Source organism: Pristis pectinata, chromosome 5 (genome assembly GCF_009764475.1).
Source record: "Pristis pectinata isolate sPriPec2 chromosome 5, sPriPec2.1.pri, whole genome shotgun sequence".
NCBI lineage: Eukaryota > Metazoa > Chordata > Chondrichthyes > Rhinopristiformes > Pristidae > Pristis > Pristis pectinata.
The window spans coordinates 35,719,313-35,745,919 of NC_067409.1; the positions used below are offsets into that span (position 1 = coordinate 35,719,313).

Genomic DNA, 26,607 nt, shown 5'->3' on the forward strand with positions numbered 1-26,607 from the left:
TGAACTTACAGCTTTATCCATTCAGCATCTTTCTGGTTGTCGCGACTAACCATTTCTCTGCTTGGAATTCCACATTACTCGCTGTGGTGAGCAACGATTTTCTGACAACGATTATAATTGCATTGTTAAATGAGTATGCTGCTGTCTTTAATAAGGTCAGTGTTTGCCTTCTATTGGAGTCAATCTTTCATTTAACAATTACACTTTAATATAAAGAATAATGTGCGTGCAATAGATAATGTGCAGCTTTCTGATCGCTGTGGCATGAATTTCAAATTCGATATATATGTATATGCAATAAAATGCAATAGATTTTTAAAATAAATCTTTTAATCATATAAGGTTAAGGTATTCAATATTTTCACGCCTCACATAATAATCATTTGGACAACAGTTATTTTATAACGATAGGTTTTACTACATTTTGATTATTAGTTAAATTTTCATACATTATTAGACCGCTTGACTAAACTGCACGGATTTGACCATCCAAGCTTGTAAGTGACACTCTTACGTTACAGTAGGATCCGTTCTACTTCCTTGATGAATAATTCCATTGCACCTATAACCGACGATCGATTGCGATGGGATTACATACGAGAAGCAATCGTGTGAAGTTAGAGTTAAAACATGCTTCCAACATACGGCCTCAATATTAAATTAAGTAAATGTAAGGCGTTTTACATTTAATTTCTTCCACAATTTTAATTGTTTTGGTTTAGCCTAGTAATTGGACTCATTTTGAAGTCTGGTATAAGGCAGACCTTTCTTTTTCCCATTTACACGTTAATTTTTATGCAGCTTATTCCAATTCCTTCGTTATTGCTTTGGGCCCAGATTACTGTTATAAAATATTGCTGTTCATTAAAAGAAGATGCAATACCTTCAAATGTCTCGTCTATTCTGTGTTAAATTTAATGTAAAAATGCGGTTATTTCAATGCGTAAATGTCATTCAAATTATGCTCTGTACATGGAAATAACGCCTTAAATTTGGGGTTAAAACTTTGTAAAAAAAACATTTTCTTCAAGTAAATATTTTTCGAGCAAGTTGTAAAATAGTCTTATGACAACAGGTAGGCTCCAATTTAAACTTTCATTCCTCATTTGACAAATTATTCATCGCAAGTTCTTCCTTGGTATTCAGTTAGTATCTACCTTACCAATATGGTGTTAATATCCATCTATGAAAGTCGCCGATTGGAAACAAGTGCAAAGAATATACAATGGAAAGAAATGGGTCCACCAGACGTGCTTTGCAATGAATAAATATGTTTTAGTGTAGCCACCACTATTAATGTAGGGAAGTGGGTTACAGTTCAGAAACATTCCAATATATTTACTCCAATTTACACATGACTGGCGTTTGTCTTAACTACTGCACTGCGGTTACGTGTCATTGAGGGCAAGCAACAAATTGAGAAATGATTGTCCGAGTGAGAATAGCCCCAAGTGGGGTTTAATTGCTATAAATCCCATCCTATTACAGTGAATGCAGCGCCAAATTATACGATCTGCCTCATTAGGTTTGCTAAATGTTTCTTTATTGCCGTACAAGTAAACAGTAAGACATCACAACAAAACAAGCACCCTTCAAGTATTTACCAGTCCATTTTTCTCATCCAGCACAGATTAAGAATACATAATCTTTTTAGTGTATTAGAAATTATAACCTTATAGAGAAAGCTTTGCACTTAAATCAACTATAAATCAGTTCACTGGGACACTTAGTTCTTAAGATCAATTGTAGATCATTTTGGGCCAATCAGATAATGTCTATTTAATTACTTAAACGTTAGCCAACGTTTTGGATTTTCCACCAAAATCTTGTCTACAACACATTGCGTCAGACCTCTCTGATTCATTTTTGGAACTATGTTGGTTAGAATGTGGGAATAGCCGTGTCCTCCATACTTAACCAATCGGTTCTTGGTGTGAATGTCGTGGGATATCAGCAGTTTATCTTCATAACCCTCTTCAACCAGAAAACGGATTCTGAAAAGACAAATGTGTTAGTGGTCAGTTCAACATTTGACCGGATCCGAAATACATTCACTTTTTACCATTTTCAGAAATCTTTACTACGAGCAAAATGTACACATTGCCGGAACGTCTTGAATTAGCAACCTCTCTTTTCATATAGCCTTCTTACTTAGTTCACACGATCATTCTCAAACAAAATTTGACGCTGAACCATTTAGGGGGATATAAGGGCAGCTAGCTGATAGACGATGAAAGTAGACTTTAAGAAAGGTTTTAAAATAGAGACAATTGGGTCTTTGGAATTAAGGGCTTTGATACTCGAGACAGAGGAATTAAAATTAGGAATGTGAAATAGGCTAGAACTGGAGGAGTACAGGAAAATTATAGGCTGGAGAGATTCCAAAGATTAGGGAGGAGCGAGGCTATAGATGATTTTGAAAACAGGGTATTTTAAATTGATGCGTTCAGTTGGGAATACGTGCAGATTGGCAAGACGATGGGTGAACTACAATTAGTGCCAGTTACTATATGGACAACAAAGCCTTGGACGAACTCACCATACAGCACAGAAACAGGCTCTTCCACCCATCACATCCATGCCAACCATCAGTTACCCAGCTACACTAATACCATTTACCAGCACTTGATCCTGTGTGTTTGAAACCAGCCTCTGGGTGATAAACATTTTTTCTTTAATCTCCTTTAAACCATTTCTCCCCTTATCCAAACCCCACTAATTTTGACACCTCTTAAGATGAAAGCTCAGTCAGAAGTCTAACCCCATAGTTAAGATATTCCTTAAAATCTACTTCATTAATCAAGTTTTTGGCCACCTGCTTTAATATGTTATGATACAAAAAAATTCTTCCTCGGTTCCCTTCTAAGCCTTTCCCCCTTACCCTAACCCTAGGTCTTCTAATTTTTGACACCTGTTCAGATGAAACTTGGAACCTCAGACAGAAGTCTAACTCCATTGTTAAGACATCCCTTAAAATATACCTCATTAATCAAGTTTTTGGCCACTTGCACCTCAAATACCCCGGTGTCAAATTGTGCTTGACAATCGTTCTGTGAATTATGTTGAGATTCCAAATATGTTATGTAAATACATATCGTTGTTGACTATTAACTGGAGTGCAATAATTGCTGGACTATTCATTTGGACTATTGATCTGGAGGCATGAGTTTACATCCCATCACAGCATCTGGGAGACTTAAGATCCAGATATTACCCAAATCTGGAATAAAATAATTAATGTCGGCAATGGTGACCATAAAAACTCTAGATCGTCACGAAATCCACCTGGTTCAATAATATCCTCCAAGAAAGAAAATTTTGCCTAGTCTGGACCATGCAAGACTTCGGAGAGATAACAATGTAGTTAAGTGTCTTTTTAAATGGTCAAACCAATCAGCTCAGGCGATCAGGAAAGGCTAATAAATAATAGACGAGCTAGTGAGTGAAAAAAGTGCCTATGGGAACATTCAAGTGAGGATGTCGCTGAAGTGTGGGTGAGGGTGTTGGTAGCAGATGAGCAGAGGCAGGAAGAGTGGCACACTCGGTATTACACTAAGCTATTACCTCAAGTTTTTTAGACCTCCGAAGTTACTTTACCTCGTTTAGTCCTTTGCAGCGAAATCAGAAACAAGGTAATGCTAGGCCTTTCATCAGATCAGAAAATATTCGTTGTTATGTCGAATTAACATAACCACCAGCACCGCAATAAGAGAACGGAATATAAAATGTGCTAAAAGAACGACGTTATTAATTTAATCATGTATTAGATGCAAAAATACTTCTCAAGCATGTTTAATAAGCGAAATAAATATACTTTTACGGAATACTTTCAATCATGTAGCAATGTGCCAAAAATAACAAACAATAATAGCAAGTGTCAATGATGATAATGCAGAATAAAGGATATCTTAATTCAGATCACAGTATCACATATGTTCTATGAAGAAGGCGTTACCTTTCCAACGGAAGGGTGCACAAGCACACAATCCTCTTTTTAGTTCAGATGTTAGAGCCTTCAGATTGCAATTTAACAGTAAATGAAAAGTGAATTTGTCTTGAAACCTGACACCCTCTTTTATCTTACATGCTCATGTCTGGCGAGTATTGAACTGAATGCAGTAGGCCAAACAAAACAGCGAGAACAACTAACCTACCACACTTTACCGAAAACAGCCGGTGTACGCAAAGTTACCTGATTTCAGTGACTCCTAATAGGAGCTCGAAGGTAGTTAGTGCCCTGCTTTTCATAGTTAACAATGCCCAGCGCAGAATCAACAGACAGATGAAGATCGGTGCCCAGAAAATACAATTATTGTAATTTATGTCACCTCATAAAGTGTGATCTGAAATGGCATTTTACAACGTGGGAACATATGAAATTATTTGAAAGAGAGAACACCTGAACTGAAACATTGGCTCCTTTGAAAGCCTGATAGAAGTCGAACCTGCATCTTTGACACATTAAAAATAGCGAATCAGACGCGTTCCAGAAGTTTATATGTTAGCACTCACTGAAGTAAACCTGATTTGTCACAGAAAAATCAAAGGCAATCCGAGCTGTGCCCACGTGGCACCGTTCTGGTATCAACCTACCGATGGATCCTTTCATTGTCACAGGGCATATCCACTGTGGGATTAAACGCATAGTTCAAGAATTCAGTGCCGAATAGATCATATTCCAGGTAACTTCCCAGTCTGGCAAACTCTAGCAGTTTATCCGGGTCAAGTATGGTCCTATTAAAGTAAAGACATCACAAATAAAACGGCGCATCTAGTCCATACAATGGTACACCAGTCGGGTATCGGTGACCTATATACTCAATGTTCACATTTTCACGTCAATTGTACTCAAGCGCGTTATTCACGTTTCAAAAGACACAGGGCTCCAAGAGGATTAAACTAACACCAGGCCAAAAGGTCAAGCGGTATAATCCAAGCAGCATCTAACCTCTCCTCTCAACAATGGATTCTGCCTCACCCTATTCAAACACTGGAGCAAGTTTCACTCAGCGGAGTCATCAAGTCAACGTTGTTGTCCCGGACGAAGCCCACAAATCAAAACCATTTTCTCCCTTTTTAACCTAAATATACTTGGAAAGGTCACTGGTTACATAGATTGGGCCGCCTGAATACTCTTGCAATATTTTGTAGCAAAAATATTACAATTTCTTGAACGTTTAACGTGGAACACAATGAAAAAAAGTATTTACATTGGGTTTAAAAGCGTGAATGAAAGCCCTATGTCAGAATTCTCATATGACGATTGCTAAAAAAAATAATAAATCGGTGGATTATGGCGAGGTAGGTTTAACATAAACAGATTAAACTAATTTTCAGCAGCTGAAAATTTTCAGCGGCTGATGTGATGGCAAACGATATGAACCGGCAAAGTTCCTGTTCCCAGAGCTTCTGGGCAGAAGAATAAGAAGCACCTAAAAAGAATCATCGAGCGAGCCAGCAATTTTGATTTTTCCCCACAATCCTAAGTAAGGCTTTTAAAAATGAAAATGTGCTATTGATTTCAGTAACACTCAATTTAGTGCGGCTGCGTTTTCTTTGGAGTAAGCTAAATAAAGTGCAATAACCATACAACTCAGAAATACAAGACCCAATGGCCATGTGCAAACTTAATGTGAGAACAGGTCAGACGAACTGCAACTTGCTCTACGATTCGGCACTTTACAATAAATTTGGCGCTGTCATAACTGTCTGTTTCCTGTCCAAAAGCCTGTTTTTGACCAGGAAGGTAATATCAACAGGCTGTTTGGAAAACTGAGAAAGTGTAGTCCACAACGATTATCCCTCCAGCTGCGGGTAGATCGGATGATAATTAGGGTTGCGCAGGTCAATGATGAACCAATGTCGAAGCAACTCTCTGCATCATACATTGTGTCCCAAATGTCCTCATGGTTTTCTGGTCTTCCATTCTAAGCCTCGATCGCTGTCTACCTTAAAACATCACTCACTGAGCGATAATTTACTTGTTTGAACCAAAATCCCTTTGTTCTATTTCCAAATTTACTTTAATGCTTCCAGATTAGCCTTTTCCGTTACATTTACCATCTTGTGTACCATTATGAAATTATTTCCTTCTTTTCAGGTTAAAAAGCAGGTGACTCTCCAGCTTTTACCTCCCATGTCAGGTCCATGACACCAGGAATCTCACGAGTCTTCCTTGGACTGCAGCTTCAATGATGACTATCTCAGCGGTCAGAACTGAATAAAAGGTACGGTACAACCAACATATAAGATAAAAGATATCTAATAAGATATTCTGCCGTGAAATCATAACTTCTGACTTGTTTTCTACTCTGATTGCTTTTCTGCACTGATATGATGTGGACGCACCATCTACTGCCATTCCAGCACGGTACGAGCCCGATGCTTCTCATATGTAGCATTTTGCATGAACTTGCCTCAAATTTCATCCGCAGTTCTTATTGCGATTCACATTTTGCCCAGCTCATACTTAACTCAGGGTAAATGTGGGGAATGAGTAAGAACTGGCAGATGACTAACAAGTAATGCGCAGGATTAATTTTGCAGGAAAACATTAGCGAAAAAGCTGACACTTCCCTGTGTAAGCTATCCAACTGTTTCAACAGTTCCAGCAGTTGCAATCAGCTGTTCATAGCCGCACTTTCACTTGGTCTCGCACGTTCTACTCCTCACGGAGTTAAGAGTGGGTGCGTGAAGTTCCAGAGCTACCCCCAGTACCCAGGGTAGGCTGATACAACCTCCTGCGAGCTTCCTCATTCATTTCAACGGAGGGAGATACCTCAATGTACTCTGTACTAACTCAATGTCACTGCACTGTGTAATGAATTGACCTGCACGATTGGTATGCAACTCAAGTTTTTTACTGTACCCCGGTACAAGTGACAATAATAAACCAATACCAATACCAACACGAGGGGCTCACATGTTTGTTACTTGGATATTTTAGGAAGTTTTTTAAAGATCCTGAATGCTTTTTTTGAAACATTGTCTTTGACAGTTCTGACCTATTAAGAGGCGACGTTTAGACGGCTGTCAAAGATTTTCCACCTCCTTCCCTCAGAACCTTCCTTCCCCCGCCTCTTCACCTTCACCCACACTGTTCCCAGACCACGTGAGCGCCTTTCCAAAAGGAATTTGAATCCGAGTCGGACATGCCCCCATTCTCCAATGCAAAGTTGAACTTTATTCAGAAGTCAGAAGAATTCTGGCCCACGACTATTCATCCCAGGAGTTACCACTGGTTGCGGTGGGAAGGATTTCTTCAGCTTGGTTCGAGGAGGTCAATGCAAAGTCTGAATTTCTCATCATGGAATTCGCGGATGATGTCAAATTTGTTGGACAACTGAAATCATTTCAAGCCACTTAAATTACCAACCTTACAAACAGGAAACGCTGGAAACACTCAGCAGGCCAGGCAGCATCTAGGGAAAAGCTGAAGCTTAACTCTGTTTCTCAGATGCTGCCTGACCTGTTGAGTATTTGCAGCATTTTCCCTTTTACTTCAAATTTCCAGCATTTGCAATTTTCATAAATTAAGTGGCTTGAAAAAGTCCTTCATGAAATTGATAGGCCGGTAGCCTAAGTTTACTAGAAACCAGTTTTAAGCTTACACACAGACACAAAATAAATATCAGAAGATACACAGGTGTCAATATTACCTTTATTAACTTTAGAAGTAAGGGAACAAGTTTGAGTAACATGCCAGTTGTCTTCTTTTCCCTAGATCTGTTCTCTTATATCATTTTAAACCTAACATATTTGCTGCAATGTTTTCATTTTAAACAAGGAAGCAAATCAAAACAGCCAATTTTTTTAACCAATTCAGACTGAAACTAAACATTCAAGCCACTCAAGCACTGATTTTCATTACATTTTTCAGTACTGCTACTCAATTGCTGAGAAAATGGCTCTCTGCACATAGATGACCCTGCCCTTGCTGTGCTGGGGAAAAGGGCACAATCAATGCACAAGGTCTGCTGCAGTACAGTGCTGACAGGGCCATCAGTCTTCTCCAACATAACTAGAAGACCATGGACCCAACAGCTGGCATAAATATTTTCATCCATTCCCCTGGAACCCAACCCAGATATTAGTGCTTTTGCCAGAACCTTACTGCTTAATAGGTTCAAATGTATTTCGTGATCAATGGTTAGTGAGTTGTTAAGATTAGGAAGCAAGTCCCACGTCTCGGCTCTAGCTTGGCCCCAGGATGCAGGGAATAAACTATTTTGTCTGCGAATGCACATAAACAGTAAGTTTATTCTTATGAGATGTTATCACCTTTTTTTTGCAATGAACAAACTAAAATAGCAAGGAGGCTGATCCATTAACTGAACTCCTACACAGCCCCCTGTAATTTTGTACTACATGTATTTTGAGTTTCAGCTACAATGCAGAAAACTAAAGATTAAAAAAAAGTGTTTTCAACAAATGCATTAGTTCAAAATTTACCACTAGAGGCCATTTCAAAACTAATTTTCTGATTTAAATTAAATAGCAATGGATATGGCATTTCTGCTAGTGTAATACATCAGGGGAACCAATTTAAGGAGTGAGAAACAAGTGAAATAGTGGGGTGAGGTTTTTTAGCATTGTCAGGTGGAGTTTGGGATTAGGTAGGGAAGAAGCAAGTGGTTAAAAAAAATGTAAAAGAATATATACATATATGGGATCTTTAAGTTCAATCACTCTTGCCCCTCGTGCTGGCCGTTTATAATGTCCTAGGAGTAAGCCACTTCTTACTCTTTACTCCAGGGAATATTTAAGATCCATTGGGAAACTAAAGACAAACTACATTAGTTGACAGCAACAGTCCAATGCTCAGAGTCAAATAAAACAAAAACTGGTAAAGGGAAGAGATGGATAGAATAAAAACACTACAACTCGCTGTAATCTGAAATAAAAGGGAAAACACTGCAAATGCCCACCAGGTCTATTAGCATCAAAATGGAAAACAGTTTAATTTAAGGCACAAATTCTTCATTGAAACTGGAAGGTTAAATGAATTGCTTTAAAGAAATGACCAAAGTCTACAGGGGAATGTGGAATGACAGGCAAGAGTACTGATGTGCTAACATCCATCATACTGATATGCTGCAAATGTTTATTTAAAGAAGCTGAAATAAAATGGTGATAAATTATCTGCTAAGATCTTCTTTGTTAGGCAGTGAGAAGACAAGAGTTACAGGAGGGATGAAACAGTTCAGTTGGTGGCAACAACACTGGGCATCAAGCAGATCTCAGGTGCTCTCCATAGAATTCAATTGTGGCACTGCTTATGACTCCATTTTCCAATTTCTCCCAGCCTCATTTACTGTCTGGTCCGTGTCTATGTAATTTTCAGCTAGAGGTAAATTAATGTACAATTTATTCAGATATTTTAAAACCCTGCTTGTTTTAACTTATCGTGAAACCCTGTCTGTACTTGGGCTCCAATTGTGGAGGGTTAAAAATAACCAAATAAGAACTTCAGCATACTGCCCAAGTTAACACTCCAGTACAATGTCAAAGAAGTGCAAAACTGTTGAAAGTTCAGTCCCACAGACTAGATTAGTGCAGATGATGACAGATAAAGGGCATGGCCAAACACTACCTGAGCTTTAAGCCAATATCGGTCAGTGGGTACAGATATGGTAAGTGAATAGCTTAGTGCTATTTGGGATACATGCAGCAGAGTTTTGAATTATCTCATGGTTTGAATGACATGTTTGGATAGAAGTGTTAGAATTATCAGATGTAGAGAAAACAAAGATGCAGATAAAGGTTTCAGCAGTGGATGAGCCACAGCAGGGACAGTGTTGGTGATGGGAGAGATATGTGGTTTTAAAGTATTTTCCAATGTAACAACCAGACAGATTGCAGAGAGTCTCATTCAACCTCAGACATCTGCAAGGGAGAAGGATGGATTTGTTGCTTAGGGACAGAGTTTGTGACAGGGACCAAATTGAATGACTTACACAAAAAAGGAACTAGAAAGTAGGGAATGATGGCAATCAATTATTTGATAGTCGATGAGCTCTTTTGATTATTTTTTATTCAGTTGTTCACAGGATGTGGCCATCAATGGCAATGCCACCAGTTACTGTCCATTCCCAATGCCTTTCAGCTGAGGAGTTGGTTAAGGGTGAATCACACTGGTGGGTCTGGTGCCACATATAGCCAAACCAGGTAAGCATGATGGATTTCCTTCCCAAGCATACTGCTGAACCAAATCACTTCTATGAAAATCCAACAGTTTCATGTTTATCAATGCAGAGACTAGGTTTAAAAAAAATCAGATTTATTTAGTTACTTTAAACTTCCCATTTGCCTTTAGAAATGTGTGCTCTAGATAGAACATAGAACAGTATAGCACAAGAACAGGCCCTTCGGCCCACAATGTTTGTGTCGACCATGATACCAAATTATACTAATCCCAGCTGCCTGCACATGCTCTACATTCCTCCATTCCCTGCTTGTTCACGTGACTGTCTACACACCTCCTAAACATTTCTGTCATATCCGCTTCCACCCCCTCCCCAGACAGTGCATTCTACCACTCTCTGCATAAAATAATTGCCTCACACATTTCCTTTAAACTTTCCTGCTCTAGTATTTGACACTTCCACACTGGGAAAAAGATTCTGACTTTCTACCCTATCTATGCCTCTCATCATTTTACAATGTTCTATCAGATCGCCCCTCAGCCTCTGACACTTCGCAGAAAACAATCCAAGTTTGATCAACCTCTCCTTATAGCTAATACACTATAATCCAGGCAACATCCCAGTGAATCTCTTCTGTATGGTCTCCTAAGCCTCCACATCCTTCCTGCAATGGAGCAACCAGAATTGCACACAATACTCCGAATGTGGCCTAACCAAAGTTTTATACAATTGCAACATGACATCTCAACTTTTATATTCAACGCCCTGACCGATGAAGGCAAGTATGCTGTATGCCATCTTTACCACCCGAGCTACTTATCTGCCACTTTCATGGAGCTATGGACTTACACCCAAAGGTCCCTCTGAACATCAATGTTCCTAAGTGTCCTACCATTTACTGTATACTTTCCTCTTACATTTGACGTCTGAAAGTGCAATACCTGAAATTTGTCTGGATTAAACTTCATCTGCCATTTTTCTGCCCATATTTCCAACTGATCTATTCCTACTGTATCCTTTGACAACTTTCTTCACTATGCACAACTCCACCAAGTTTTGCGTCATCTACAAACTTAACTAAACAGCCCATCTACATTTTTGTCCAAGCCATTTATATAAACCACAAACAAAGAGGTCCCAGTACTGATCCTTGCAAAAAACCACTGGTCACAGGCTTCCAGTCAGGATAACACCATCCACGACTACCCTCTGCCTTTTATGGCCACCCAAATTTTGAGTCCAATCCACCAGGTCTCCATGAATCTCATGTGCCTTAGTCTTCTAGATCAGCCTACCATAAGGGACCTTGTCAAATGCTTACTACATCCAGCCTGCTGAGTTCTTTATGAATTTTTTGAAGTTTCATTGAGATATTCTCTCACTCAACATGTCTGTATCCCCTTAAAGCCTCTTTTCATGCTCCTCCCTACTCACAATCCCATCTACTTGCTATCATCAGCTAACATAGAAATATGACATTTGTCCCCTCAGTCAAATTGTTGACATATGTTGTGATAAGCTGGGCCCCAAGTACCAATTCCGAGAGTACCTTACTTGTCACGACCTGCCAGCTTGAAAAAGATTTGTTTGTTTCTGTTCTTTGCTCTCTATTTGATAACCAGTGCTCAATTCAGGTCGATATATTACACCCAACTCCTTATGCTTTAACCTGTTGACCAATCTCTGGGTTGGGACCTAATGAAAATCCTTCTGAAAATCCAAATATGCCATATCCACCAGCTCCCCCTTATTTATTCTACTATTCACTTCCTCAAATAACTCCAGTGGCTTAATTAAACACGACTTTCCTTTCATGACTCCATGCTGACTCTGCTCGATCCTTTATTCCCTTAAGTGTCTGTCAGCCTTGAGTAAAATCAATGCTTGACCATGTGCAGCCGCCTGTAGTGGTGAATTCGAAACATACTACCACCTGAGCATTGAGATTTCCCCTCAACCCAATCCTAATTGATCATTGGCTTATCTGAAACCATATCCACTAGTCTTAATTTCTATAGCTAGAAGAATCAGGCTCTTAGCATTAATCCCCCAGAATCTTACACATTTCAATGAAATCACCTCTCATTCTTCGAAACTCAAGTGTGTACAAAGCGATTCAATCCAATTACTCCTACAGAACAATCCCTCATCTCAGGAATTAATCCAATATATTTATGCTGCACTGCCTGCATAGAGAACCTCTTTGGCCGAGAAACATTTATCACTCAGAATCATGTTTTTTTGGGCAATGCGATCAAACTGTACTTTGTCCATCCATTGTGAGGGGGCGTAGACAAAGTGAGAAAGGATATTTTATTCTAATCCATATAGGCATTATGCCCCAACACATGGAGGCCAATGGACCTGCAAATTATGTCAATCGGCATGCCTCCTGAAAATCCAAATACACCCTACTCATTGGTTCACTCTTACTTAATTCTAATCATATCCTCAAAGAACTCCAGTGGATAAGCCAAACATGATTTTCCTTACATAAATCCATGCTGACTCTGCTCAACCTATTATTCTTTTTAAGATGTTCTGCTATTACATTTATTGTAACAGATTCCAGCATTTTCACTGCGACTGGCATTAGGCTAACAGGTTGGTCATCTCCTGTGTTCTCTCTCTATCCTTTTTTACCTAGTGGGGTCACAGTTGCAAACCTTCAGTCCAGCATCTATGAAGTTTTGGGTAATGATAACCAGAGCATTCTTTTTCTCTATGACCACCTCTTTCAAAACTCTGTGATGTAGATCATTGGGTTCTTGGGATTTTTTAGCTAATACTTATTTCCTTCAGTTCCTCACTCTCCTCAGACCTTTGCTTCTGTAGGATTTGTGGTGTGTTTTTTGTGCTTTCTTATTCTGCCATTTCCTTATTTCCAATTATATATCCATGTCTGTCTGTAAAAGACCCACATTTGCCCTCACTGGTTATTTCTTTTGTACATACCTATTTTTTTGCCAGTTTACTCTCATATTCTATCTTGCCTTTCTTTATCAATTTCTTGGTCCTCAGGCCTACTATCATTTTTGGCAGTTTAATAAGCTTCTTCTTTGGATTTAACACTGTGTTTAATTTCTCCTGTTAGCAAAGGATGGACCACTTTTCCTGTTGGACTTTTGTATCTTAAAGGGATATAATTTTTCTGCAAATATTCAATTCATTCTTTAAATGCTAAGCCACTGCCTATTCACCCATACTTTACAATATATTCTCCCAATCAACCGAAGCAAACTCTCCCTCAGACCTTCCGTTTTGATTCACAACACTAGTTTCAAATTGAACCATGACACTTTAAAACTCGATGTAAAATTCTATCATATCATTCTTCCTTCAAGGCCCCTCCACAACAATAAAATGAGATCTAAAATAGCCCCTTTACTAGAAGCTTCAGTAACAGTTTGATAAAAAAACATCATGTTTACAATGTTTTTCAGAATGTTAGAATGTTGAAAGGACTGGACAGAGTAGATGTGGCTAAGCTGTTTCCCTTGGTGGGTGAATCCAGGACCAGAGGGCACAATCTTAGAATTAGAGGGTACCGGTTTAAAACAGAAATGAGGAGAAATTTCTTTAGCCAGAGGGTAGTGAAATTATGGAATTCTTTGCCACGTACAGCTGTGGAGGCCCGATCATTGGAGGCGTTTAAAAGGGAGATAGATAGGTATCTAATTAGTCAAGGTATCAAGGGATATGGGGATAAGGCCGGAATTTGGGGCTAGATAGGAATAGTATTAGTTTAGCTCATGGAGCAGACTCAATGGGCCGAATAGCCTACTTCTGCTCCTTTGTCTTGTGTTCTTACATTTACACGAATTCGCCCTCCACCTTATTAGTACCAGCCTATACTTAGATTAATGTTCCACCATGATTACTGTATTACTCCTGAAATATGCTCCTCCAATTTTCTGATTTACGTCCAATGTTATGATGACTATTTGGCAGTCAATAATAATTCTGACTTTTTCATCTTTTGCTATTTCTTAGCTTTGCTCAAGCTGATTCCAATTTTACATGATGATCTGCCAAGCCAAAATTATTTTTACTGCTACACTGATAGCCTTTCTTAATAGTGCTCCCCCTACTTCTATTTCCTTTTATCTGTCCTTCCTAAATGAAGAATATCCTCAAGCATTCAGCTCTCAGCTTTGGTGCTAACATGTTTCCTCAATGGCAATTAGATCACGGCTATTCAATTCCCTTTGTGCCATTGATTCTCTACCCTGTCGAAAACCAGTAAACGTTTAGATGTAGCACCTTTAATTTTGCTATTTTTAACATGTTTCCATTGTTTGACCTCATTTGCTTCTTGCCTTTGTTTCTACTTTCTATTTATTTTGCTAACTTTAGTTCTAATTTCCACTTCCTGCTCTGTTCCTCTTCTTCCTGAATTGCCAGTGTCATCTGGTTGTTTCTAGGTAATATACTGGTTTGCATATTATTAAAGGCCTTCCAATAATAGTTACAATTTTATCCTTTGGAACTGGATGTTATCAAATGCCCAGGATCCATTCAACTGCATACCTCTGCACCGAATATCAGATAATAAGGGATTGACAGTATACTATAGAATCTCAAAATAACTTCTTTGCAGAGAAAAGTAAGTTATTTTGCAATTTATTACTTCAGAGTATACATGGGACGGGTAATTGAGACAGGCTTATTATTTGTCACAGAGCTGGATGATGAAATTCAGCTGTATTTCACTTACAAAAGCACTTTATACATCTGTTTTGCAAACTCTGAAATCTGTGATTGATTTTTTTCTACTAGGTAATTATTGCCCTCAGTTCCTTCCAACTACTTTTACTGTACAGGAAGATTGTTCGATAGGAAATAAAATACAGGCTACAGTTTGAAAATACTAAGGATCATTTTAATATTCAGCTACTTGTTCTGAATGGTTTCATTATAAACAATGCCAGACTTTTATTTTGGCACTTTTGAAGTAACTTGCTGAGGATGTCCTAATATGAGGAAGTTTTGGAAAGCCATACCCAGTAAGCTGGTCAAACAACATCTCCCAAACCATCAAAGAGGACTAGGGCTGCAAACACATTGGGACAATCCCTCCAGGTTACCCATCGTTCTGATTTGAAAATACATAGGTGTTCCTTCATCACTGTGGGGTCTAAGTCCTGAAATTCCCTACCCACCAGTGCTGTGTGAGTATCCACACTGGAAAGACAACAACATTTCAAGAAGATGGTACACCACAAATCTTCTCAAAGGCAATTAAGGAGGGTTAGTAAATACTGGCCATGTCAGCAAGGGCCAAGTCTGCAAAATGAATAAATAAAATTCCTGCACTTCATCATTAACTCAGGACCAGTTATCTTAAAAATATCATCTACAACAGGGCAAATATTTGCACACACATAATGTTTATAACATAGGAAAACATCCTAATGTGCTTTTAAGACAATTAGTCAGACAGAAAACAGAAGCTGAGACAAGTAAAAAATAAGTCAAAGGAAATTGGCTTTTAAGAGCTTAATACAGAAAGTCTGTACGAAAGGTATATAAATTTGGAAGAAACTATTTATACCAATGTAGGAATATTTCTACTGAGTCACATTAGAGTCATAAAGAGTTATACAGCATGGAATCAGGACCTTCAACCCAATCATCCATGCCAACCAAGGTACCTACCTGAGCTCATCCCATTTGCTTGCATTTGTCCCATATCACTCTATTTTTTTCCTATCCATGATCCTGTCCAAATGTCTTTCAAATATTTTAATTGTACCTGCCTCTACCACTTCCTCTGGCAGCTCATTCCATATACCCACCACTCTCTGTGTGAAAAACTTGCCCCTCAGGTTCCCGTTAAATCTTTCCCATCTCACCTTAAACCTATGCCCTCTAGTTTTAGACTCCCTTAAAATTGGGAAAAAGATTGTGACTATCTACCTATCGATGTCCCTCAGAATTGTATAAACCTCCATAAGGTCACTCCTCAGCCTTCTTCTCTCCAGGGAAAACAGTCCCAGCCTATCCTGTCTCTCCTCATAACTCAAGCCCTCCAGTCCCAGCGACATCCTTGTGAATCTTTTCTGTCTAGCTTCATCACATCTTTTCTAGAGTAAGGCAACCAGATCTGCACACAATACTCCAGGTGTGGTCTCACCAATGTATTGTACAGCTATAACATCCCAATTCTTGTACTTAATGCCCTGACCCATGAAGGCTGCTTTTTTCCGGATTCTCCAAAAGACAACTTCTGCTTTTTGGAAAGTATGCGAAACATTGTGGACCTGCTTAGAAGCAGCAGACAAATCATTCAAAGATCACAGCATCAATCTGAATCTCTGGAAAATATATTGGCCATGTACACAGAGTAGAAATTTGTCCCTGGTCAGTAATATTTAATGGACAGTATGCTATATTACAGTTCCAAAATGCAGTACCATTGAGTTCAGTTCCCACACAAATAACGGTTATGAAAAAGGGCATATTTTTATCCTGTAGAAACTGAAGTACTAAACATATCACTTACCAATTATCATTCCTCAGCTGTTTGGATCCCACTTATTGAAATAAGTCTATTTTGAACAAAATAGTTTTGGTCAAGTCAAATCTTACTTTTTCTTCCATACCACTCCTTAAATAATAACTAAAACCTTTTGCAGGTTAGCTAAGCAGTTGTACAACTTTCTCGACTTACCGGTCTAGATGGGACATGACTGTTTTGGAGATGTCAGCTCCAGCCTCCTGAAGTATTCGAATAATATGGAAAGGTGATTCAACATTTCTGCCTGGGTGAATGATAACAGGACAGCCAAGCTGCGTCTGTGCCTCTGCTGTGGCTTGAAGAACTTTTTTTTCACTCTCAGTGATTGGCCAAGAACAGCCGATTTCTCCGATCACTCCACATTTGATGTCAGTTCCATCTGCTCCATGGAGAATTTCATTCACTAGAATATCTGTCAGCTGCAACAAAGCAAATCTGGTGTATTATTGCACGAAAAATTAGGTTGTTAGAAATAATGCCTATGTTGGAGATAACCCTTATAGGTTCTTCATTGATTTTCACTTACCTCAAAATTCCCCAGCTGCTTCCCAAGATTATTTCATTCTCACATTATTAACCAATTTCATTTATATCCATGTCCAACCTTCTTATTTAAGGAAGAGTGATCATAATATGATAGAATTTTGTATAAATATTGAATGTGATTTATGAAACCAGGGTCTTAAGCAAGAAAACTACATTTGAATAGGCTATGGTAGATTGGAAACCACATTAAAGTGATGGCTGTACGCAAGCATTGGCTAACATTTAATGAAGTAATAGGTAGATTACAATTAAATATATCCTTGGAAAGGCATAAAATCCGGATAGGCAGTGTTCCAACTGCGATGAACAAGAAAAGTTAACAATACCATGAGGTTATAGGAAAATGCTTCTAATGTTGTCAAATAGAGCAGAAAACAAAATGATTGGGTACATTCCAGAATTCAGCAAAAGAGAACCTAGGTATTGATAAGTAATCTAGCGAAAAATATAAAAACAGACTGTAAAAGTTTCTCTGGCTATGTAAAGAGGAAAAGATTACTGTGGATCCCTCATAGATTGAGACAGGAAAATAGTATTGGAGAATAAATGACAAAAATTTAAACAATTCTTTAAAGCCTACATGGAAGAGGACATAAAAAGTCTACTGGAAATAATGGAGATCAACAGGTCAAGAGTGAATGAGGAGCAAAGGGGAAAAAAAATTAGTATCGGTGAAGTTAATGGGACTGGAAGCCATAAATCCCCAGAGCTTGATGACCTACATTCCAAGGTTTCAAAATTGGTTGACTATGGCAGTAATTCTTGAACTGGTTGTCATCTTTCAAAATTTCATAGATTCCACAATGGTTCCAATAGATTGGAAATTATTAAATGTAACCCTGCTTTTTCAGAAAAAAAAGATCATAGACCAATTTGCCAGACATCTGGCCTGGCATCAGAAGTAGGGAAAACACGAGAATCTATGGTAAGAGACACATTGATAACAAGAGGATTGGTCAGCATCAACGTAGCTTTATGAAAGAGACATCACAAATTTATTTGCGTCAAACACTAACTTATTAATGTTTCTTGAAGATGTAACAAACCAAATAGATAAGAGTGAATCTGGTATATCTGGGCTTCCAGAAAGCTTTCATTGAAGTGTCACAGAAGAGGTTATTAAACAAAATTAGAGCTCACAGTATTGGAGTTATTATATACCTACATGAACATTCCTGTTCATGCATGTCACCCCTTCCTCCTCCAGTTCCTCTGTCGTCGGCCCCAATCACTCCCAGTTCAACCCGCACTAACTTAAAACATAGAAATTGCAGCTTGTCTTCCCATCTTTACTCAGCTCTTCCTTGAGCACCACCCTCAGTTTTCTTAACCCTGACTTTGCTGTAACTAGTTAGCTAACCGTCCATAGCCTGAAGTTGACACACTGCCAGCTGTGCTGTCTCCTCAGAAAATGTTTTCTCTTTCCTTTCAAAACTCTTATAACACATTTTTTTCTTAAAAACTACCTGCTCAGTACATTGTCTCTTCAATTTCGATCCCTCTTTATTCTTGAATGTTTTCATAGCTGAAATTTTGTCAGGTGCATTTCACTTGTTGACCCTCTCACCTTTGACTTAGAAAGTTGTGGGTTTAAATCTAGCTCCAAAAGCTTACTACAAATTGTACCTCACACTCCAAAGAACTGAAGGAGTGCTGTGATGTCAGAAGTGCCTTTTGTTTTAGACAAAGCATTAAACTGAGGCCCCATCTGGTCTCTCAGATGTATGTAAAAGATCTCTCAGCGCTATTTTGAAGAAAAGCGGGGGAGTTATTCTGGTGCCTTGGCCAATATTTATTCTTTAATACCTAAAAACAGATTATATGGTCATTATCAAGTTTTGTTTGTGAAGCTTGCCATCTGTTTGTGGGAGCTTGCCACATCTGAATTGGCTGCCAGATTTCCTACATTAAATGTGAGTACAGTGAGCTGTAAAGTGCTTTGGAATGAATTGAGGTTACAAACGATACCACATAAATCAAATGGTCACAAAATCATATTGTCACTGAAGAAGGCCATTTGGTTCTGCGACTTTATGTCATCTCTCTATACGGAAATCCATTCAGACCCATTCTCCTGTTCTTTTCCCATAACATTGGAACTTTATTTCCCTTAAGTCCCTATTCAATTTCTCTTTGAAATCATTGATCATCTCCATTTCTCCTGTCCTCATAGACAGCTTCTTCCAGCTCATTACCATTAGTTGCATAAAACAGTTCCTCCTCACATCTTTATATGCTTCTTTTCCAAAACCTTAAATCTGTGCGCTATAACTCTTCTTTGACTATCTTACCTAAATACTTCATAATACCAAACCTGCTCTCAACATTTTGTTTAGATCCAGGAAGAACAACTACACCTTCTCCGACCTAAACAAAGATCTATATGCAGGAACACCTAGGTTTTGCACATTCCATGGGAAACAATGACAAAGACATAAATAAAAAAGAGATTTGACTGAAAGGATTCAAGAACTTAGGGTTCAAATTAAAAACTAGAACTACAAAGGTAATAACCTCTGCATTACCTGAGCCAAATACAAATTAGCAAAGGGTAAATAAGACTAGTTTTGTTGAATGTGCGGCTCAAAGGTTGGCATGGGAGAAATTGGTTGCAATCCATAGGGCACTGGCACAAGCACTGGGTAAAGAGGGAGCTGTTCAGTTGGTCTGGACTTCACTTGAATTTGGCTGCTATCAATGTCCCAACAAATCAAATAACTAGAGCTGCAGATGAAACTTTAAACTGGAGGGAGGATTCTGCTGAGAGGAATTAGTTAAAGTAGAAGAACAAATAAATGGTGCAGATAGCAAAAATGGGTAATGATAACTGGATTCTGTCAAAGAGGGGTAGTGTAGATAATACCTCTCATTAGAGTCAGAGCAAGGAAAAAACCTTTTTAACTGAACGTACACAGCACTGGTAACAGGTTAGGTGAATTAATGGTATAGGTAGAAATAAATAGCTGAGATCCAGTAGCCAATACAGCAAAATGATTGCAATGTATTCAACAGTGGGAATTAATTACTCCAGGATGTGCAACTTTTCAATGAGATAGACAAATCAGAAAAAGACAGATAGCCCTGATTGTAAAAAATGGGATCAAGTAGTAGAATCAGAAAGGGGGAGAAACTGGTGGGGATTGTTTACAGACTTCCAAACAGCAATAGTTATACAGGACATAGTATTGATCAGAAAATGAGAGGTGTATTTAGGAAGTATAATACAACAATAATGCAGGACTTTGCAGACAGGCTGGGCAAACTAAGTAGTAACACTGTGGAGGATGAATTCACAGAGTGTATCAGGGATGGTTTTCTAGGGCAGATGTTGAGGAACCACAAGGGAATGGGCTATTTTAGATTCAGTATTGTATAATGAGAAAGGGTTAATTGATGATCTGGCAGTTAAGAGTCCTTTATTGAACAGTCATCACATGGAGTTGTATGTAAAAACTGAAAACTATTTTATTCAACCTGAAACTAGGGTCTTAAATCTGATCAAGGATCGCTTTTTTATGTCTCCAAGAGGTCCCACCCTCTCTCTGATTACCTGTTTACTACTCAAATGCAGGTAGAAGATTTTTAACTGCCATTAAGTGCATATATTAAGTGCCATTCCATTATTACATTTTTTTCTTTGCCAAGATACACAAGAAACTGCAGATGCTGGAATCTGGAGCAAAAAGCAAATATCTAGAGGAACCCTAGTTCCTCCAGCTATTTGTTTTTTGCTCCTGATTTCAGCACCTGCAGTCCCTTGCGTCCCTGACCTGCTGAGTTCCACCAGCAATTCGTTTTTTGTTGCAGGTTACAACATCTGTAGTCTCTAATCTCCTGACTGGCTGAGTTTCTCCAGATATTTATTGTCTGCACCAGGTTCTAGCATCTGCAGTTTCCCAGACTTCTGCTCTCACCCCTCCCGCCAAACAGAACGGAGATAGAGTTCCCCCAGTCTTCACCCTTCACCTACTAGCCTCTGCGTCCAGCACACCATCCTTTATTATTTCCATCAGCTGCAATGGGAATTCCCTGTCTTCCGGAGCGATGGCTTTGGTTTTCCTACCCTTCCATTTTATGGAAATATACGTTGCTTACAATTGAGCATCTCATCCTTAAAGATCATCCATTGTTCGGTTTTCCATCAATCTTTGGTTCCATTTTATCCTACCTAGACCCCTACTCATCTTGCGAAGTGAGCAAGTTCTGCTTTAGATTGTTTCTGGCCCTTCTCCATTACCAATCTACCCTTTAATTGTTGAGTACTCTTACTTGAGTGTTTACTCACCAATCTCTATTTTACTTGCCTTACCTCATTCACCAGAACCAGGTTCAGAACTGGCTCAATACTAGTTGGGTCAAGAACACAACAATCAAGGAAGTTTCCCTGAACAGTTTTTAGAAATCCCTGAACATAATTTCCCTTTATTCTAACAATACTCCAATTGATATTTGTCAGAATCAGAATCAGGTTTATTATCACTGACTTATATGTCGGGAAGTTTGTTGTTTTGCAGCAGCAGTACAGTGCAAATTAATTTGTGTAATTGAAGTCCCCCATTATCACCATTCTATAAGTCTTGCATTTCTCTGCAACTTACATTTAGATTTCTCCTTTCTCACTTTTCGGAAGGCTACAGATTACCGGTAGTAATATGAGCACACCTTTTTTCTTTCTTATATTATTAATCATTGATACAGATGTGAAATATTATTCACATCTCTGCTACTATTTCCATTCCACTTTGCTAAATTATTTTACTGTTTTGTGCCCTGATACAGGGTAACGTCAAAAAAAGTCGACCATCCCTTTGCCTTCACGGGTGCTGCTCGACCCAATGAGTTCCTCCAGCAGTTTGTTTTTTTCCTCCGGATTCCAGCATCTGTAGTCTCTTTTGTCTCCAAATTATATTTTTGTGTTGCCTATGTTCTCTGTGCATATCTGTCTTCACAGCTATGTTATCTAAAGCAACCAAAATACATCATTAACACGCATCACATGGGTCTGCTGCATACCAAGGTTCTATTCAAACCCATTCTAAATATCCTTGTTAGTGCAATAACATTTATTATACTGGGATAAACATGATTATTTAAAGGTGGTGACTGAATTTTTACCTGTAAACTGTGCATGCATTACCATCTGTGAAGCAAAATGTATAATTGAATGATTTCCTGGAAGTACAGTAAACTGATTGGAGGACTTGGACAGGGTACATGGTGACATGGTAATCAAAGTCATTCTACTGCTCGTGCTTGCTCTGCCATTCAAGAAGATCATGGCTGATCTTTTACTTCATCTCCACTTTCCTGTAGTAACAACATATCTCTTAATTTCCTTAATATCTAAAAAGCTATCAAACTCCACTGTGAATGTGCCGAGAGACTGGGCCTCCACAGCCCTCTTCAGCAGAAGATTCCAAAGATACACTCCCCTCTGGGTGAAGAAACTTCCTCTCATCTATATCCTGAATGTCTTACCCCTTATTATGAGATTTTAGTCCCCCGTTCTATATCAGGGAAACATCAATCCTGCACCTATCCTGTCAAACCCAAGAATGTCTTATGTTTCAATAAGATCACCTTTCATTCTTCCAAATTCAATAAGAGTACAGGCCTAGTCTGCTTAGTGTGTCCTTGTACAATAAAGCACCATCAGGAGCCCTCACTTTATTTCTGCTGTTAAAATTCCTTGCTTGGGAAGGGAAACCTGACCTCTGCAGAAAATTCTAGTTATGAACTGACCAGGCTACTACAATTGGAGCAAAATATTTTTACTCTTGTACTCAAATCCTTTTGAACTAAAGGCAAACAAAATGTTCCTAATTGCTCGCTGAATCTGCATATTAAGTTCCAGTGATTCATGCACAAGCACACCCAGATCCCTCAACACTTTTCTATTGCACACCTATCTATATTTTTCTACCAAAAATAGAAGACCTCACATTTTTCCAGATTATATTCCATCTACCATGTCCTTGCCCATTCACTTGGCCTGTCTATATTCCCTGAAGCTACTCTGCATCTACCACATAGGCAAAATTGTCACCTAGTTTTGTGCAGTCACCAGGCTTGGTTATAATATTATACTCGGTTTCCTTTTTCAAATCATTGATAGAGACTGTGAACATTTAGGGCCCCAGCATTGATCCCTGTGGACACCACACACCACAGCAACCCGTAATTGGTCTACTCTCTGTTTTATGTTCATTAACCAATTCTCAATCCATGCCCAGATATTTTCCCAACATCATGAGCATAATTTAGTTTAACAATCTCTTGTAAGGCAATTTATCAAAGGCCTTCTAAAAGTCCAAATGCACCACACCCATTGTTTGCCCCTTATCTATTCTGCTGACTTCAAACTAAAAAAATTTCCAATAATTTTTTTTAAACATGATTTTCCTTGCATAAATCCATGTCAACTCTGCCCAATCCAATTATTATTTTCCAAGTGCCCTGTTAACACTTCCTTAATAATAGATTCCAACAATTTCCCTACAACTCATATTGGACTAACTGGTAACAAACTACAATATGCAAATCCAGTATGGAGACATCACCTTGATGAATTTTGTAGTCATAAGGTCATTAAGGCGATTATATCTCCCTCCTGCAATGAGGAACTTCTGCAGCTACATGATGCCATTGCTCCACCACAGATACTTCCTGTCACTGGTATTCAATTGCTTTTTTTTTGAGCTATGCTTAGTTAATCTGGGAAATGGACCCACTTAAATCTTTAAGTGCAAAGGGCAAAGAGACTGAATTAATCTTCTGATGATCAGTGTACCTTTGTGCTCTGTGTTTTAGCAATTCTGCATTTTAGTTTAATTTCAGATGAGTATATCATGAAAATTTCCCTTTATGGCAGTACCCAGTTGGAATAATTGTACTCCATGTGAAAAATTTAACAAGTTGAATTATTTATCTAATCAACGTTAATATTTTCATAACTCTTTAAAACCATTTTGTTTATCCAACCAATGTCATATTCTGGAAATCACAATGTCAGTGAGTGTGCCCTTCAAAACTATTCAATGATAATTTGAAAACTCTGTTTACTACCTCAGTGGGACTGATAAAATCTGATGATTCACTGATCCATGCATGTATTATAAGGGGTGGGAAACCATTTTTCCAATCAGGTTTTTACCCAATTTCCACCCTCACCGAAAATGACAAGAGGCCACAGAAGAAATGAAAACCTGGTTGACTGTGCAATGGTGGCTGGCTCACTGCTGCTAACTTTGCTCTCCTGCTGAAAGTGAACATTACTTTCCCATGAACTGTATGACAGTTTAAGGTGTAAATAATGTCCTTCTAACTTATTTGCCAAAATAACAGCTGAATGATTCATTAACCAATAAATCCTTTGCTAGTGATTGGGCAATCAGTTATCACTCTGGCACCTAAATGATTGTATTGAAAATAAGCAGGGAGATTAATAATAGGCAATCTTTAAAAGCAGAAAACATATATAATAATTTTAATATTTATATCCTATTAAAATAATTTCTAGTTTTATAAGTACAAAAGGAAACTTTCAAAAATGCATGCCAGTAATACTGTTATATGATACTAGTAAATTTTCACTGTTTTTATTTTTATTCCTGGTGAATTAACAACACGAGGACCGAAGGATATAAGAAGTAGGAGCTTCACCATTCATTAAGGTTACAGCTGATCTGGATTTAGCCCGAGCTCCAAATTTTTGCCTAATTCCCATTACATTTGACTCCCTTATAGCCCTAAAATCAATCCATTTCAGCAATGAATATGTTCAATGATTCACAAAACAAAGAACCGTACAGCACAGGAACAGGCCCTTTGGCCCACAGTGTCTGTGCTGACCATGATGCCAATTCAAACTAATCCCATCTGACTGCATGTGGTCTGTATCCCTTCATTCCATGCCTGTTCATGTGCCTGTGTAAATGCCTTTTAAAAGTTGGTATCATATCTGCTTCCACCACTTCCCCTGGCAATGCAATCCGGGCACCTACCACTCACTGTGTAAAACACTTGCTTCATAAATCTCCCTCAAACTTTCCTCTTTTCACCCTAAGGCTTTCACATCTAGTATTCGACATTTCCACCCTGGGACAAAGACCCTGACTGTCTACCCTATTTTATTTCTCATAATTTTATATACTTATATCAGGTTGCCCCTCAGCTTTTGATGCTCCAGAGAAAACAATCCAAATTTGTCCAACCTCTCCTTATAGCTAATACTCTCTAATCCAGGCAATATCCAGGTAAACCACTTCGGCGTGCTCTCCAAAGCCTCCACATTCTTACTGTAATGCAGCAGCAACAAGAACTGCACATGGTACTCTAAATGAGGCCTAACCAAAGTTTAATACAACTGCAACATGACTTCCTGACGTTTATACTCAGCATCCTAACCGATGAAGGCAAGTATGCTGTATGCCTTGTTTACTATCCTGTCTACTTGTGTTGCCACTTTCAGGGAGTTATGGACTAAGATCCCTCTCTACATCAATGGTCCTAAGAGTTCGACCATTTACCGTATACTTTCCTCTTACATTTAATCTTCCAAAGTGCAACACCTCACAATTATGGGGATTAAACTCCACCTGCCATTTCTCTGCCCACATTTAAAACTGGTCTATATCCTGCTGAACCCTTTGACAACTTTCCTCACTATACACAACTCCACCAATTTTTATGTTGTCTACAAACTTACTAATCAGCCACCCTACATTTTCATCCAAATTAACATATATCACGAACAACAGAGGTCCCAGCACTGATCCCTGTGGAACACCATTGGTCACAGACCTTCAGTCAAATAACACCCCTCTACCACTGCCCTCTGATTTCTAAGACCAAACTAATTTTCAATCCAATCTACCAAATCTCCATGGATTCCATGTGCCTTAATCTTCTGGATCAGCCAACCATGAGAGACCTTGTCAAAAGCTTTACTAAAGTCAATATATATAACATCCGCTGCCCTGTCCTCATCAATCACCTCCTCAAAACCTCAATCAGGTTTGTAAGACATGACCTCCCCCACACAAAGCCATGCTGACTATCCCGAATAAGTCTATGCTTTTTCAAATGCGAGTAGATCCTATCCCTAACAATTTTCTCCGATAATTTCCCTACCACTGATGTAAAGCTCACCTGCCTATAATTTCCTGGTTTGTCTCTATTGCGCTTTTTAAACAGAAGAACAACATTGGCTATTTTCCAGTCCTCTGGGACCCTGCCTGTGATAAAAGAAGATACAAAGATCTCTGTCAAGTCCCCTGCATTCGCCTCTCTTGCCCCTCTCAATAACCAGGGATAGATTCCATCAGACCCTGGGGACTTTTTTTCTCAAGGGCCCAATACCTCCTCCTTCTTGACATCGGCATGTCCTAGAATATC

At 38.7% G+C, this 26,607-nt stretch overlaps 1 protein-coding gene across 3 annotated transcripts in view; it reads right to left on the bottom strand.

Annotated features, from left to right (window-relative positions):
- Positions 1–312: 312 nt before the first annotated feature.
- The window catches only part of pter (phosphotriesterase related), a 40,610-nt gene continuing 14,315 nt past the window's right edge, over positions 313–26,607 (bottom strand). For 2 of the 3 annotated variants that reach the window (XM_052016759.1, XM_052016758.1), the window contains exons 3-5: positions 16,819–17,084; positions 4,594–4,734; positions 313–1,994 (exon numbers count right to left, since the gene is read on the bottom strand). In XM_052016759.1, the coding sequence (XP_051872719.1) occupies positions 1,784–1,994; positions 4,594–4,734; positions 16,819–17,084 (618 nt within the window). In that variant the 3' untranslated portion in view covers positions 313–1,783. The remainder of the gene's footprint in view (positions 1,995–4,593; positions 4,735–16,818; positions 17,085–26,607) is intronic. The other variant, XM_052016760.1, reaches the window with a different exon arrangement.